The sequence below is a fragment of the Chenopodium quinoa genome, unplaced genomic scaffold (assembly GCF_001683475.1).
Source record: "Chenopodium quinoa cultivar QQ74 unplaced genomic scaffold, ASM168347v1, whole genome shotgun sequence".
Lineage (NCBI taxonomy): Eukaryota > Viridiplantae > Streptophyta > Magnoliopsida > Caryophyllales > Amaranthaceae > Chenopodium > Chenopodium quinoa.
In genome coordinates, this window is record NW_018743697.1 from 2,655,615 (window position 1) to 2,672,720 (window position 17,106).

At 36.5% G+C, this 17,106-nt stretch overlaps 1 protein-coding gene and 1 pseudogene across 1 annotated transcript; both read right to left on the reverse strand.

Annotated features, from left to right (window-relative positions):
* Positions 1-1,601: 1,601 nt before the first annotated feature.
* On the reverse strand, positions 1,602-4,954 carry LOC110684219 (annotated as a pseudogene).
* A 759-nt stretch (positions 4,955-5,713) lies between these two features.
* On the reverse strand, positions 5,714-10,643 carry LOC110684221 (UDP-xylose transporter 3-like). The gene is made up of 8 exons (XM_021860635.1): positions 10,506-10,643; positions 10,111-10,396; positions 8,542-8,726; positions 8,190-8,257; positions 7,338-7,470; positions 7,047-7,208; positions 6,685-6,957; positions 5,714-6,138 (listed from the first exon to the last, which is right to left on the reverse strand). Exons 2-8 carry the CDS (start codon positions 10,238-10,240, stop codon positions 6,022-6,024), a joined length of 1,068 nt encoding a protein of 355 aa, XP_021716327.1. The 5' UTR covers positions 10,241-10,396; positions 10,506-10,643; the 3' UTR covers positions 5,714-6,021.
* Positions 10,644-17,106: the final 6,463 nt, after the last annotated feature.

Consider the following 17,106-nt stretch of genomic DNA (forward strand, 5'->3'; position numbering starts at 1 on the left):
TCGGAGGCTTTCAACCTCCCCTTGCTGCAAACCCATGAGTTTTGCAGTAGTCTTCTCTCGGCGATTTACCGTGGAAAACTTTCTCCTAAATTTGGAGGACAGATCGTCCCACCCAGCGATTGAGCCTTGTTTCAGTCCTTTGGAGATCCACGCTTGCGCGACCCCCTTGAGAGTGGTTGGAAAATATTTGCACCAAGTCGCTTTGGACCTGGGGCAAAGATGCATATGAGCCTCATACGAGGCAATGTGGTCCTTCGGATACGAAGTTCCATCATATGTGATGTGCGACGGTAGTTTAACCATGGGCACGTGCTCTTCCAGTATCCATTGCTCGAATGGGGAACTGGTGGGTAGCATAACGGCCTTGCATTTGTTCCTGGCCGAAGGGACCGCGCTCCGCCCTCTTAGAGAGGTAGGAGTGGTTTTCGTCCCTGGCTGGGAAGTCTGGGCCTCGGCTACAGGGAACGAGAGGCGGCTGTGCACGCTCGGCTCCCTGCCGCCGAGTCGGTCGAGTACGCTTCGGCGAACAGTCTCAGGTTGCTCTCGGCGAGCAGATTCTCGCCGAGAAGCTGAGCTACTGCTCTTATGCGTTTCTGGCCGAGAGGTTGAGGATCCTCTGAAAAATTGAGGGTTCTTTTTCCTCTCTCTTTCAGTTCTCCAGGTATCCTCTTCCCACTTTTCCAGTTCCTGGAAGGAGGGAGGTTTCTCCCAGTCGCGGTCTAGCTTCCTCCGCTGATGCCGGGTATGCGGAGGAGTTCGATCGCGAGGTGGAGGCATATTTTGTGCCCTCATTGCCTCCATGAGCACGGCCAGCGCTCTCGCCACCTCCTCCGAGTTGGGCCCCGTCAAAGGGGTCCTCGGCTGAGTGTGGGAATGAGAGCGGATGGTCGATGGTTGGCTTTGGGGCACTGAATGAGTCCTATGATCGGACTGACCTCTGTTAGACCGAGAGGGACTCGGCCTATGATGAGAGTTGTGAATTACGGGAGAAAGGGAATCCTCCCTGTATGATCCTCCCCCGAACTGGCACCCTTGGGAGAGTTCCGGTCCGATGAGGGTGATGGTGTAGGAGTTTTAGGCCTTTCGCCTGCTCCTTGACGGAGGCTTTTGCTCTTGCGGTTCTTAGCCATTGCTACTAAGATGATTGCAAGATGATTTTGATCAAAGATTTGGCTTAAAGATTTTTGAAAGTCTTCCCCACAGACGGCGCCAAATTGTTTCGGATGAAAACAATGGGGCCTTGCCGAAGGCCCACTGAAGTAGCTGAAGACTGGTTCGGTCCAATTGATGTTGGGCCGAAGGTTTCCTGCACAACTAAAACACGTAAACTGGCCTCGGGGGTGGATCCGAGGAAGACCCCTCCGATGCCGAAGTCAAACAGTGTTTAGAGAGAGAAAGCTATGCAAGAGATTTAGTGCTTGAGGCTTTTGTGTCTATCATAAATGAATGAATTGAAGGCTTATATACCTTTGCATATGAGGAGAGGAGAGTAATTGGGCCCTTAAATAGTCATGGGCTGACCATGGCAATTCGGACCAAAGGACTCTTGGCTGACTTGGCTTGATTGGAGGCTCGGGCCTTGATCTTGGAATATTGGATCATTTAATGACCAGGCCCAATGAGATAATTGGACCCAAATAAATGACTAGGCCCAATTAGATAAACTGAACCCAAACACCAGGTAACTAAAATTTTATGACAGATTAATACACATACAGAGCGTAAACATGCCAATGGGGCATGACTAAAGAATTCTGATAATTTAATCCTCTTCCTACGATTACTCTTTAAGAGCTTCATCAGGTCTAATTTTTCCTTGCCTTTTATCATCTCTGGTAGTCTGAGCTGAATTAGCGGTATCCTTTAGCCTTCTCCCCTGACTAGTTGAGATATCAAATGGGGATTGGAACCCAATGTTCTCCACAGCCCCAACTGTCTTAGATAATCTCTTTTTCATTACCTCTTCTAACAATGACCGATGAAGTCTTTGGCTCTGCACATCTATAAGTGAGCGATTTCTAGTCAACCGGTGTTTGTCCTTTGAACTTTTGCTCTTACAGCCTGTAAAACCTTCTACATCAGCAACTGAACTGCAACTCAAGTTAGTGGTCTTATCAGAACGTGTTGAGCTGTAAGAGCTGCATTCATCAGGGAAATCCTCTGCAAAATTCGATTGAACAACTTTAGCATTTCAAAAGATAACATCATAGAAAATAAACAATAAACAGATAGCTAATCATTCCATGTGAGTTTGATTTAACTTAAATTGGTGCTAAAGACAGTTTAGAAATGATTAATAGTTGAAATTCAACTAATTTGGTCTAATCATACATGTACTTAAAGAAGTAAAATCCAAAACCTTGGAAGCAGTCATTACCAAGAAATAACTGGCCACTCCCATGAGAAGAAATCACCCCTGAAGCTGAAGCTACGGAAGATGAGCATGAAGAAGAATTATACAAACCAAGAACCCCATCATAGTTGTCTTCTTGGTAATCGTAAGGTTGGGATCTAGATGACACCGGTCTCTTCCACTGTGGCATCAAAACAGAAATTTCAGCCTCAATCATTTCTGCTATTTCTTTTGGGTCCCAATCAGTGATTTCCAACTCCTGCACCATCTCCATTGCAACCTCTTCTGGAGTATCACTTACTATGTCAAATGGGAAGAATATGTTCCGTGCAGGACCTGCAAGATAACACAGACATTTTTTAGAGCCATTAATTTTATTGAATGCCATATCGATCAAGAACATGACAGAGTTAGACAGATTTGCATAATGCATGATAGAATGTGTACATACCATGTCCATCTGAAAATTGCACCTTGAGAAAGATGATACCATCTTCGGGTTTAAGTGTCCCAGTAATTGTCATATTAGTCCTTGGTAGACTATCAACCAGCTTCAACTTTCCAAGATTGGAGGAGTTATTAAGAATTTGATTTTCGCTTCCTATAACTTTAGTGAGCAATAAATCACCATCAACTGATGAAAGAAACGGGTCTAGAAGTAAGTCACTTGCAGATAATCTCTTGGTTTTGGGGGCTAAACATTTTTTAACAAATTGTTGTGCTTCCTTGTCTTGAATCAGATTTATTGCTGTTGGTAATTTACCCTGATTATCAAAAAAAAAATCACCAAATAACTATACAACTTCAATGGTATGCATGTTTATTAGTCACCAGCCATTGATCAAATCACAACTTTACCAATGTGACTTTCTTGTATATATGTGCAGGATTGACACATTCACTATATGGATATTCCAGAGTTAACATCTCGAGTAAGCACATGCCAAACGAGTATACATCAACCAACTCGTTGTAATCCTCTTCATACAGTTCAGGTGCCATAAATTCAGGTGTACCTGCAATATATGACCCAAACAGAAACACACAGCAAGTTACCCTCAACAATATCAATTTCAACCTAAGATCGGTTAGAGGCTCCAAATTGGCTGTGGTGAAGGTGTGAAGCTAGCCGGTCTCATATAAGTTTTTCTGTACCTATAATAGTATGGGCAGATTTGGAACCACTGAGGAGTGCTGCCAATCCGAGATCACCAATCTTGACTTGGCCAACATGACCATTAACAAAGATGTTATCGCACTTAAGGTCTCTATGAATGACTGGAGGATCATGCTGTGCAAGTAAACAAGGCCCTGTAAGATTTGGCGAGACCACCTCTTAATAGCTTGGATGTTTACCCTCTTATATTTTTCCCTGTACCTGAAATAATGGTGATTCAGAAACTTTTAGCTACTCACTCGAATTAATTTTATAAAGCCCCTGCAGTAGAGAAAGACTTGTAAGAGAGCTTACTGTCTTAGAGTGCCAGAAGTGAAGAGTTCTGTAATAAAATTGAAGGTCCTGTTCTTGGTGTCAATCCAAGAAGTATAGAAACGGATGATAATATCATGATTAAGGGTGCTAAGCAGATGGACTTCCGAGTAAAGGCGTTCCAACTGTTCTGGAGAACGCAATACATCCTTAATCTTTGCTTGGTTCCATGCCACTTCTATACCCAACACTTCATCTATTGCTTTATATACTGTTTTCACCGCGCCTTTTCCCAAAACTTCATTCAACTACCATAACAAATCAAAGTCATGAGATCAACCCTATGCAATATATCTATCACAAAAATTTCATCCAACCACCCAAAAAACATGATTTATTCTTGCCTAGTTTGTATGTAAACTGTAAACAGTTAAGCCTTTATGAAGCTACCAATACAACAACATATATTCTTAAAAATTATGAAAAAAAAGGATTACTTTAAACTAACAATAAAAAGGAAAACAAAATTCAAATGATTTTCTCTTAAAATCATGTCCTGCCAGAATAAGGGTCTAAACCATTCCCCAGCAAGATCAAGTTACAGTCGTCAAAATTAGAGAAAAAGGTGTTACTTTATAATTATTATAATAAAAGGGCAAGCCAAGTTCACATGATCATAAAGCTACAATCCCACGACCAGGCGGAACAGGGATAAGGTTGCGTACATATAGACCTCTAACACGAACACACGAAAAAAAATAAAAGAAAGAAAAATCAAGATAAAGAAAGTTGAAATCAATTACCCGAGCATAACGACCAGTAGGATCAGTCTCTGCATAGTCAGCTGAATCATCTGTACCTGCTTTTGTTCTTCCTCCTCTAACCAACGCCATTCTTTTGCTATTGCTATTCATGGTCAACCTTCATCAGTTCATCAGCAACAAATAGAGCTTTAAAAAAATATATGGTTTTTTCCTTGACTTGGCAATTATCTTGTTTGTATTACGCAATTAATTTTGCTAAATGGGTGTAAGAACTGATCAATCATAATATCAATAGTATTACGCTGTTTAACGCAATTGGTTTGAAGGTTCAGAGTTCAAAGCAAGAGTTTCAGTTTAAGTCTTCGAGTCTTTCTTTTCCTCTAACTTAGGATGGTATCTGTCTTTATTCAATTCATTCATCGTCATTTGTCTTTTGGCATATACGAAAGCTGCATAGGACGATGATGTAAACCTGAGAGGCCAATGATGTAGACAAAATATAGTGATTGAAACTTAAGACAAACAAATGTTCCATAAGGATAATGTTGTAGACAAGATATCGCGATTGAAACTTAAGACAAATCAATAGAAGCCAAATGTTTAACGGCCACGTGTCAGTAGGTCAAATTAAAAGAAAAAAAAGGGGGAAGGGACAGTGAATGATCGAGCTCAGACGGCACTTGAATTCCATCCAATTAATCATCAGGATTTAGTGGCGGACCCCAAAGTCCACCTACAAGTTTTGTCTTCTTCATCACTCGAAGAATATCATTATTTTCAAATTACAGGACTCGAACCCAGGTATTTAGTCCAAATTAGCGAGGTATACCATTTCAAGATACCACTGGTCCCTGGCCTTTATTGTTGACTAAAGTTTCCATTATTAGTTAGTACCTCTTCCAGTTGAGGATTTAGTAGGAAATGAGATTATTTCTAGAAGAATAACTTAGATTCTACCCATTATTTTGCTAAAATCGTGAAATTTTACTGGGTTTTTTTACTCCGTCCTACTCATTATCCTCAGCACGTACTCGGCTAGAGAAAATCACCATTTCCTCATGGATGTGCTAGAGGATGAGAGGATTCTCTTTCAGATGCCATTTTATGATAAATTAGAGCTCGCATCTCCATTGTGGAATTCCCTGAAAAACAATGGACCGAAGAGACTTAACAGTAACCCACATTGTAATGAAGAATGGAAGATCATGGAAAATCTACAGAATAGCATCTCGCTGTCAATGAACTACAATTACCCAAAAAATACCTATATATATTCCATTGTTCTCAAATTTAATCAATGTGCTAATAGCCAAAACTGCCTACATGAACAGAGAAGTTTTCTTAACTACACCTCAAAGTTAAACTGAGATAACATGCTAAACTGTGCACTGCAGTGACTTTCTTTCAGCGACATCTTCATCACTGGAATCCATCAGCCTGTATATTTTGAACTTTCAACTGAGACTATATAATCTTCAAGCATCCACGTCCTTTTTTGAATTCCAAACAGGCTCTTTTGCCACAACACCATCAGCCAAGATTGAAGCTCCATTTTCCGCAACTATCAATGGATCTGTATCATTTTCATTACCCTGCAAAAGTTACAAGTGTTAAAATTTCATTATGTGGCCAAACTTTTGATAATTATGATTTGCATTTTTTATCCCAACAATCCATCCAAACCCTCCTATTCTCAAGTTATTAATTGAGGTTCCAGCCCCAACTGCCAAAGACGACACTTTGAATACTTCTGTGAAAACATCTCTAAGCTACATGTTGTCATGCGTTGCTCACTCATTGGAAAGCATCTGAAAAAAGGCTTACTTAAGACTTAAGAGCCACTGCACCTGAAGATAAATACCTACCAAGTACCAATCTTTTGGTACCTGACATCAATTACCTCTTTTATGTGAGCCTGTGTTTTTCTAGAAACAGTAATTACTAAACTAGGCCACTAGATTTATCTTTCCACTGTACAAGCTAGTGCACAGGAGGTCAATCAGCACAGGAGGTCAATCAATAACCCTATTTATGCCCATTATGCTTGATGCCTCCCAAAATTTCATACACACACACAGATTACCCAATTTCCAAAATTGAAGTCATAAATAAATGAAACTTAAAGTGTTAAAAGAAACCTGAGAATGCTGCGCTGATGCATCTGGAGCTTTCTGCTGGCCCTCCGCTGAACAATAATAAGAGTACAGAATCATTCCTACCACGGCAACAAGTATACCAAGGATATTACGCCAACTGAATGGATCACGAAGTAGTACATAGCCAAATGTCAAAACTAAGCATGTCTTCAAATGTCCAAGGACCTGATAAGTAACTGCTGATGTTTTCCCTATTACAAGAAATGTGCTGAAATTTACGGAGATGGAAATCAGGCAGGATAAGACAATGAAGACCTGGATCGAAAGAAAATTATATTAGTTGCACAATCATTTTATACAAAGAAAAGTGTAAAAAGATCTTTAGCACACAAACAAGTTCTTACCGAAACTGTTGGGGTGTAATTGAATGCAAAAACATTTTTGTTAGTCAGAAGACCATCAAGAAATGGGCCAAAAATGATCAAGGTTATTGCTTGGTATGGGCATGACTGATACAAGAGCTGAGTTGAGGAGACCTTGAACTTCTTTTGAATGGAGTTTGTCATCTGAGAGGTTGATTAAGATATCAAACAACAAAAAGCTTTTCTTTCATAATTTTCAAGATTGAAATACTTTTATCCATTTGTTACAGAAAACAACAGAAGGTAAGTTTCAAAAAGTTCATTAGAGGATACAATTTGAGCGACACAGGTTGTCAGAATGGCAAGCAGTGACAACACAGAACCCAGAAGATTGAGCTGCAGGTCAGTTATGGTTGCAATGCCAACTCCCAGGAGAAGTATGCCAAGAGAAAACTGGATACTCCGACTGCAATCCATGATGAAAGTATAGATGATGTTAGAACAAAAGCTCATTTAATTAGCAAAAGACTGGATACAAGATACTTTACACCATGAGAAGAGATTCAACCAATGGCAAGGCTTCATTTGACCCAAATTTAGTTAAGTTTCAACTTTTCTTAACATAATCAGAAAAGGCAGAAAATATGGAAGCCAGAGGCTCATAAAGTGAACACAACACCAACTCAGCATATCACATTAAAAGACGAGTTTATACTAAAAAAATTCCTTGAAATTATTCATGATTATTAACAGAAAAACTTTTTAAAATGAACTTAATAATGTTGTCCTTCCCAATAATTATTCATGATGATCAAGGAACTAAAGAGGAATACTACAGAGAAAAGAGAGGAGATTGGTTATTTGACAGTAATGCACACATTGTAAAGACTCATGAAAGGCTTATAATCAATACAAAGATTCAATCATACAATAACCAATAAAGCTATCTGGAAAGGTGAAACACCATTCAATAGAACAATTTTTAATACACACAACCAAAGAATAGACATAGTTGGGTTCTTACTAGAAGAATTTCACAAGGCAATATTCAAGTACAGATTAAGATATACCCTTCTCCCTCTCAGGTTAATGTTACAATTTGACATTGGCACACTATTCTGAAGTATAAGTGGACACAGAGAAAAACTTAGCATGCAAGAGCACTTGGCAAAGGTTAACCCTGACCTGAATTTCTTTAAAAAGAACAGAGTTTCCAAAAGGACAGTGCATGGAATGATGGCCAATTTTGTCATCTGCAGTTTACAAAAAGATGAAGTTAAAAATTATGTCCACTAAATTCGAAGAGGAAAACAAATAATAAAAAATAAAAATTTATAAATGGAAAGGGGATATCAATGCACTTTAAAGCACTATGTATGTCAAAAGGCAATCAACAACTTTAAAAAAAAATTTGAGACAACTAGGGACCAAAGACTTAATTGTAACTTACGTAAATTCAGACCAGCTGAGTAACTTCTATGTTGATAATAGGAAAAATAGCTACATGCTGAAAGAGATAATGCTTCAAAAGATGTACCTGGTAGAAACCAACAGAATTAAATCCCAAGCTAAGATTCAGGAGTCCAATAGATATTCCATTAAGTATGCCAAATCCCATCACAGCTCTTGGATCAAATGGTTTATGTTCAAACATTTTCAGCCATAGTGCAACATGAAGCGAGCAAAATGTAACTAGAAGGTGCCAACTGGTCAAAGTAGTAGCTGCAAATCCCAATAAGTGATTCAATACAACATCAGAAAACAAGGCTGGATAAATTAATGTGAGGAATATTACATAAAAGGCCTATTACTTATCAGTTATCACTGAAGAAATAAGCATGAAAGCATTCCTATTCAGCCACAAAATCTATTATGCATCCCTCCTGATCATGTTACTCTATCTTCCCATACACTCGAATCACTACCCCACTTTTTTTTTAGTATGGTTTCTTTATGCATTGTGTAGCTTTCTCCCTTTAGTACTTCTCATCAAAAAACTTCAATAGGAAATCAACAGATTAATTGCCATCTTGTATAGTTTCTGTACCCTGTATTCTTTCAATTAAGTGCAATTTCTAACCCAATGACACTCCCCCTTCCTGACCAAATCAGTTTTTTTCACAGACTGATTGCAAAACCATTGAACTGAGATGAGTTTTCCAGGAAGCACTAATATGTAGCTCTTCAGTCATACTGTCTTCATCAAGGATGCTAGATCTGTTCAAGGGAATGAGCAAACCAAAGGCCAAAATCAACGACATGGATTTTAGGTACTATATTAGCCACAGAGAATCTATGTTAAAATAAGTCTAGAGCTTGACTCATCTTGCTCCCTCCTCTTCCTTTAAACTCTTCTTTTCTTCCATAATCTCACTTCACCAAACAATGAGCAGCTGGAAACTAAATCCAATAGATAGTGATGCATGGATCATAATAAGATTAATAACCCATGAAAGGCCAACCAAGGCACTAAACCTTTATAGCTTTTTGTTTCTACTTCGTCTGTAACCGCAGCCCCTATCTAAGGTAGGACTCATTTCAATGCAAAATATGCACTGAAAACGTTCTTCTTCTACAAGCAAATTCTTACATGAGACAGAAACATGGCAACAATCGATCAATTAAAGTCGCCCATATCTATTATCTAACCATACACCCGTGTTATACAAGAATTGCTGCAAAGTTGTACCATAATCCATAATCAACAAAGTTCAAATAAATTTAGCGCATCCCTTTACTGAAATGACAAAACATCGACAAGGTCAAGCGTGCTAAATATCACCATCTATACCATAATTCCCCATCTCTATCCCAAGTCCAATACCAAAGTGGTCCACATTCAAAGCAATTCTATTTTAAATTTCGCAATTTCAACTTCATAACATTAAATAATGTACTTGGCAACAATATAAGCAAACTGCAGCCCAACACAAATTAAAAAAGAAAGAATTCTACCAAAAAAAAAAAAAAAAAACCCACGAATGTCACCCTTAATCCCTTGAAAACACATCAGCAAATTAAACCAGCATATATTGATCATATAAAATTTCTATCCTACACTTACATTAACATCACAATATAACACAATAAGAATGTGGGGACTAACCAAAAGTGAAGCCAAGAGTACTAATAAGAGCCTTGTTACAGATAACAATGGAAACTGAAGAAATCACTGATAAACATAATGCTCCAATTGTTCCAAGCTGAAACCGCTGGTTCTCAGATTTCTCACCCATCTTTCAAAATTCCCACAATGATATAATATTCAATCTTTGAAAAATCCCTCAAAAATGCATGCTTTCTTTGGTAAAAATAAATTGAATTGAAATGAGGGCAATCAGCTTCGAGGGGAGCTCAATCTGTAAATTGATCAAATGGGTTTAACCCTAGATCTGTGAATCAAATAAAAAAAATGAAAAATATTAAATATTTTTGCAGAGAAATCGGAAAGGTGGGGTGAAATTTATTGGGGTTGAGGAAGGAGAGAGAAAGAGATTGTACCCGTTGAACATTGGGATCACTGAATAGCAAGAGAATCGGGATATTACGGTGGAATTATGTGAAGCAGAGAATGGTGTGCAGTGTAATAACAGTGAATCAAATAATCAATGCGTGTATGTGTGTCAACATTTATTGTTTTCTCATTTCAAACTCACCATATGTCCATAACATTGCCAATAAGGGTGGATTCGGAATTTGATATTGAATCAAGTCTAAAACTTCTCATAAACGACCGGGTTCTTAAAATACCGCCAACATTATTTATCATCACCACCAACAATTCCAATGCTACTAGCATTTTCTATAAAAACAACGTATTACAAGCTATCAACAACAATTCCAATGCTACTAGCATTTTTTATAAAAACAACGTATTACAAGCTGTTAAATAATGTTAGTTATAAAACTATAACGATTAATTTGCTCAAGGTTTTAGAAAACTAGCTAGATTTGTCAATTTACTCTAGATTACTTAATTTTAAAAAATTACGATATCACCCTTTTTCATTTTGACAAAATATATTTGGAGTACGGAGTATTAAAAAGAGAGAATAAATATGAGATTTTTTTTTTCTAATGTGCAAAAACATTGAGTATAGGCTTTGGTTGTTGTCGTACTTTTATTTTTTATGAATTTTTAATTTCTAAAGCTAAATGATTTATTGTGTTGCATCTATGTGTGCAAAATTCATTCACATAATAGTACTCCGTATAATACACTGTCTAGTACTCTCAAACAATTCATATACGACTATGGGTAGTAAGAAAAAGATTGGTTGGGAGTGATTGCACACTTGCACTAACCAAGAGACATACAAAACAACACTATGACCAAAAGCATAGAGAAAATTGTAGCCTTTCTTATATCAAAAGTTGTAATTTTTTGTTGAATAGAAAGTAAAGAATTAGGAGTTTAAGATTTAGAAGGAAGACATTAATTTGCTAGCTACTTATAGTGAAACTTTTTTTTTTTTTCCTTTTCTTTTCTTGGAAGATCATATCAAAAATTATATTCGATATAAACAAAGAATCTTCCTTGATCTTTATTATACAAGAGAAGGATTTCTTTTATTATTGAGATATATAGAATCCTCCTTGATCTTTATTATACACACAAGACAAGGATTTCTTTTATTATTGAGATGGGATACATCTCTTAATGTGTATCCAAGAGAGTTTAATTGTACCAATTATACCATCTATATTAGTATGTATTACTATATTCATAATACATTCAAACAAATAAATAAATCAAACTTAAATTCTAAAGAGAGAGTGAATCATTATCAATAATCGTTAGGAAGAAGTACGAGTGTATAACAACACGCGTTGTTATCATATGGTAGCCTTCAATTTTGGAATTTTTTGACTTTTTTCCACCCGCAAATAAAAATTGTCGAAATGTTTACCATGATCCTTAACATCCTCCGGGAGTCCAATTGGCTGGGTAGAACCATCCAATTTGTCTTTAAACGGCAAAGTAACCAGTTTACAACTTGCACCGATTTCATTATCTCAAGTCTACCATGAACATTTATGATAAAGTAAAATGCTCATATATGATTCCAAACGGCATTATATGACCCCGAGATGTATACCCTAAAATCTCAAGGATTTTCGACACCGTGACTCGAAACCTTCAAAATTTCTCAAAAAACGTGGATATCAGCCTTAAATTTTGGAGTTTTGTTGACTTTTTTTTCGCATGCATGTAAATAAAAATTACTGAAATGTTTACCATGGTCCCTAATATCCTCCAGGAGTCCAATCGGGTGATTGGAACTATCCAATTTGCCTTTAAACAACCAATTTACTAGTTTACATCTTGCACCGATTTCATTAACTCAAGCTTAACACGAAAATTTATGACAACATATAATGATTATATATGGTTCCAAACGGCATTATATGACCCCGAAATTTGTCCCCTAAAATTTCAAGCCTTTTCGACACCGGGCCCTGAAACCTCCAAAATTTCTTAAAAATTGTGGATATTAGCCTTCAATTTTGGAATTTTTCAATTTTTTTCGCCCGTTAATAAAAATTGTTGAAATGTTTACCATGGTCCCTAATATCCTCTGAGAGTCCAATTGGATGGGTGGAACCATCCAATTTACCATTAAACGGCCAATTTACTAGTTTACATCTTGCACCGTTTTCATTAACTCAAGCTTACCACGAACATTTATGACAACTTATAATGATCATATATGGTTCCAAAAGGCATTATATGACCCCAAAATTTATCTCCTAAAATCTCAAGCCTTTTCGACACCGGACCCCGAAACCTCCAAAAATTCTCAAAAACCGTGGATATTAGCCTTCAATTTTGGGATTTTTTGACTTTTTTCGCATGTAAATAAAAATTACCGAAATGTTTACCATGTTCCCTAATACCCTCCGGGAGTCCAATTGGGTGGGTGGAACCGTCCAATTTGCCTTTAAACGACCAAATTGCCGGTTTTTAACTTGCACCGGTTTCATTAACTCAAGCCTACCATGAACATTTATGACAAAGTATAATGATCATATATGATTCCAAATGGCATTATATATCCCCGAGATGTATCCCCTAAAATCTCAAAAAATTTCGATACCGTGACTCGAAACCTCCAAAATTTCTCAAAAAGCGTGGATATTAGCCTTAAATTTTGGAATTTTTTTGACTTTTTTTCGCATTTAAATAAAAATTACCGAAATGTTTACCATGTTCCCTAATACCCTCCGGGAGTCCAATAAGGTGGGTGGAACCATCCAATTTTCCTTTAAATGGCAAATTTACCGGTTTACAACTTGCACCGATTTCATCAACTCAAGCCTACCACAAAACATTTATGAAAACATATAAAGATCATTTATGGTTTAAAACAGTATTATTTGACCCCGGGATGTATCCCCTAAAATCTCTAAGTTTTTTTACACCGGGCCCCGAAACCTCAAAAATTTCTCAAAAAGCGTGGATATTAGCCTTAAATTTTGGAATTTTTTTGGCTTTTTTCGCATGTAAATAAAAAACTACCAAAATGTTTACCATGTTCCCTAACACCCTTCGGGAGTCCAATAAGGTGGATGGAACAATCCAATTTGCCTTTAAATGACGAATTTACAGGTTTACAACTTGCATCGATTTCATTAACTCAAGCCTACCACAAACATTTATGAAAACATATAATGATCATTTATGGTTTAAAACAGTATTATATGACCCCAAGATGTATCCCCTAAAATCTCAAAGCTTTTAGACAACAGGCCCCAAAACCTCAAAAATTACTCAAACAGCGTGGATATTAGCCTTCAATTTTGGAAATTTTTTACTTTTTTTGCTTGAAAATAAAAATTGCCGAAATGTTTACCATTATACCCTTTGATAGTCCAATTGGGTGGGTGGAACCATCCAATTTGCCATTGAACGGTCAATTAACTAGTTTACATCTTGCACCGATTTCATTAACTCAAACTTACCACGAACATTTATGACAACATATAATGATCATATATGATTCCAAACGACATTATATGACCCCCAAATTTATCTCCTAAAATCTCAAGTCTTTTCGACACCGGACCACGAAACCTCCAAAATTTCTCAAAAACTGTTGATATTAGCCTTCAATTTTGGAATTTTTTGATTTTTTTTCACCTGAATATAAAAATTGCCGAAATGTTTACCATGGTCTCTTATACCCTCCGGTAATCCAATTGGGTGGGTGGAACCATCTAATTTACCTATAAACGGCCAAATTACAGGTTTATAACTTACAACGATTTCATTAATTCAAGCCTATCACGAACATTTATGACAAAGTAAATGATCATATATGATTCCAAACGGCATTATATGACCCCGAGAAGTATCCCCTAAAATATCAAGGATTTTCAACATCGTGACTCGAAACCTCCAAAATTTCTCAAAAAGCGTGGATAATTAGCATTAAATTTCGAATTTTTTCGACTTTTTTTCACATGTAAATAAAAATTACCGAAATATTTACCATGTTCCCTAATACCATCCAGGAGTCCAATTAGGTGGGTGGAACCATTCAATTTGCCTTTAAATGACGAATTTACCGGTTTACTACTTGCACCGATTTCATTAACTCAAGCCTACCACAAACATTTATGAAACCATATAATGATCATTTATGGTTTGAAACATTATTATATGACCCTGAGATGTATCCCCTAAAATCTAAAAACTTTTTGACACCAGGCTCCGAAACCTCAAAAATTTCTCAAACAACGTGGATATTAAGCCTTCAAATTTGGAATTTTTTGGCTTTTTTCGCATGAAAATAAAAATTGGTGAAATGTTTAAAAGGTCCCTTGTACCCTTCGGTAGTCTAATTGGGTGGGTGGAACCATCCAATTTGCCTTTAAACGGCCAAATTACTGATTTATAACTTACACCGATTTCATTAACTCAAGCCTACCACGAACATTTATGATAATAAATAATGATCATATATGGCTCCAAACGACATTATATGTCTCTGAGATGTATTCCGTAAAATCTCAAATCTTTTCGACACCGGGTCCCGAAACCTCAAAAAAAAATCTCAAAAAGCGTTGATATTAGCCTTCAATTTTGTAATTTTTTGACTTTTTTCGCCCATAAATAAAAATTGGTGAAATTTTTACCATGATCCCTGATACCCTCCGGGAGTCACAGTGAGTGGGTGGAACCATCCAATTTGCCTTTTAACGACCAATTTACCGGTTTACAACTTGCAGTGTTTTCTTTAATTCAAGCCTACCACAAACATTTCTGACAACATATAATGGTCATTTATGGTTTCAAACGGCATTATGTGACCCCGAGATGTATTCCGTAAAATCTCAAATCTTTTCGACACTAGGTCCTGAAACCTAAAAATTTCTCAAAAAGCGTGGATATTAAGCCTTCAATTTTGGAATTTTTTGACTTTTTTTCACCTGGATATAAAAATTGTTGAAATGTCTACCATGGTCCGTAATACCCTCCTGAAGTCCAATTGGGTGGGTGGAATCATCCAATTTACTTTTAAACGGCTAATTTACAAATTTACAACTTGCACCGATTTCATTAACTCAAGCCTACTACGAACATTTATGACAATATATAATGATCATATATGGTTTCAAACGCCATTATATGACCCCGAGATTTATTTCTTAGAATTTAAAGAATTTTCGTCACGGAGCCCTGAAACCTTCAAAATTTCGCAAAATGCATGGATTAGTCTTTAATTTTGGAATTTTTTTTTTGGCTTTTTTCACTTGGAAATAACAATTGCCGAAATGTTTACCATTGTCCTTAATACCCTTCAGGAATTCAATTGGGAAGGTATAAATATCCAATTTGCCTTCAAACGATCAATTTAAAAGTTTACAACTTCATCGATTTTATTAATTCAAGTCTACCACGAACATTTATGACAACATATAATGATCATATATGGTTCAAACGACATTATATAACCTTGATATGTATCTCCTAAAATATCAAGACATTCGACACCAGGCCCCGAAACCTTCTAAATTTCTCAAAAAAACGTGGATATTAGCCTTAGCTTCGATTTTGGAATTTTTTTTACTTTTTTCGCATGTAAATAAAAATTGGAGAAATGTTTACCATGATCCCTAATACCCGACGGGAATTCAATTTGGTTGGTGGAATCATCCAACTTTCCATTAAACGGCTAATTTACCGGTTTCCAACTTGCACCGATTTCATTAACTCAAGCCTTCCACGAAGATTTATGACAACATATAATAATCATATATGGTTTAAAACGGAATTTTATGACCCCAAGATGTATTACCAAAAAACGATTTTCGACACAGGTCCCCGAAACCTTAAAATTTCTCAAACATCGTGGATATTAGCCTTCAATTTTGGAATTTTTTGAATTTTTTTCGCCTGAATATAAAAATTGCCGAAATGTTTAACATGGTCTCTTATACCCTCTGGTAGTCCAATTGGGTGGGTGGAACCATCCAATTTGCCTTTTGACAGGGTAAAGTCGTATCTCCTAATCAAAAATAATTCCTAAGTCCTCTAACTAAAGTAGATAGGGAAGTAGGGTCGATCTCTAGAGGGAAACAAGTCTTTTTATTCCTAATTAACTAAAATAATCTAGATTATGAAGTAACCAATATTTATATTTGAATAAGAAACTAAACTACTAAGATTGAGAATAGGGAGAAAATAATATATAAAAGGATCTAGGGCATAGGTTCACCAATAAATAATACTCCAGGGTAAAACATAGTAATCAATCATTGACATTGCATAAATAACATGATTAACAAGCTCTCGCAATTTATTAAACAACATAGATCTAACAGGCTCTCGCAATTTACTAGATCTAAGTCCTTATTGAAAAAAAGCCTTTAATATCAAATTAACATCTGCTCGATTCATCAATTCAATATTGCTATACTTTTACAAGCCGTAATTGTAAAGCGTTAAAACAATTCAATAAGAAATTATCATGCAATACCAATAATCAATAATATTCAATCATCAATGAATCAATTAACCAGATTGTAAAGGGCTTTCTCTACGTATTACAATCACAGAATTAATCTACCGGTATTAAATCTCATCTCTCGAATCTTG

Coding starts and splice junctions, on each gene's coding strand:
- LOC110684221 (XM_021860635.1), bottom strand. CDS start 10,240: ATGGGTGAGAAATCTGAGAACCAGCGGTTTCAGCTTGGAACAATTGGA. Junction 7,471..8,189: donor TTCTTTTTAAAGAAATTCAG/GTCAGGGTTAAC, acceptor CATGGATTGCAG/TCGGAGTATCCAGTTTTCTC. Junction 7,209..7,337: donor CAACCTGTGTCGCTCAAATT/GTATCCTCTAAT, acceptor TCAACCTCTCAG/ATGACAAACTCCATTCAAAA.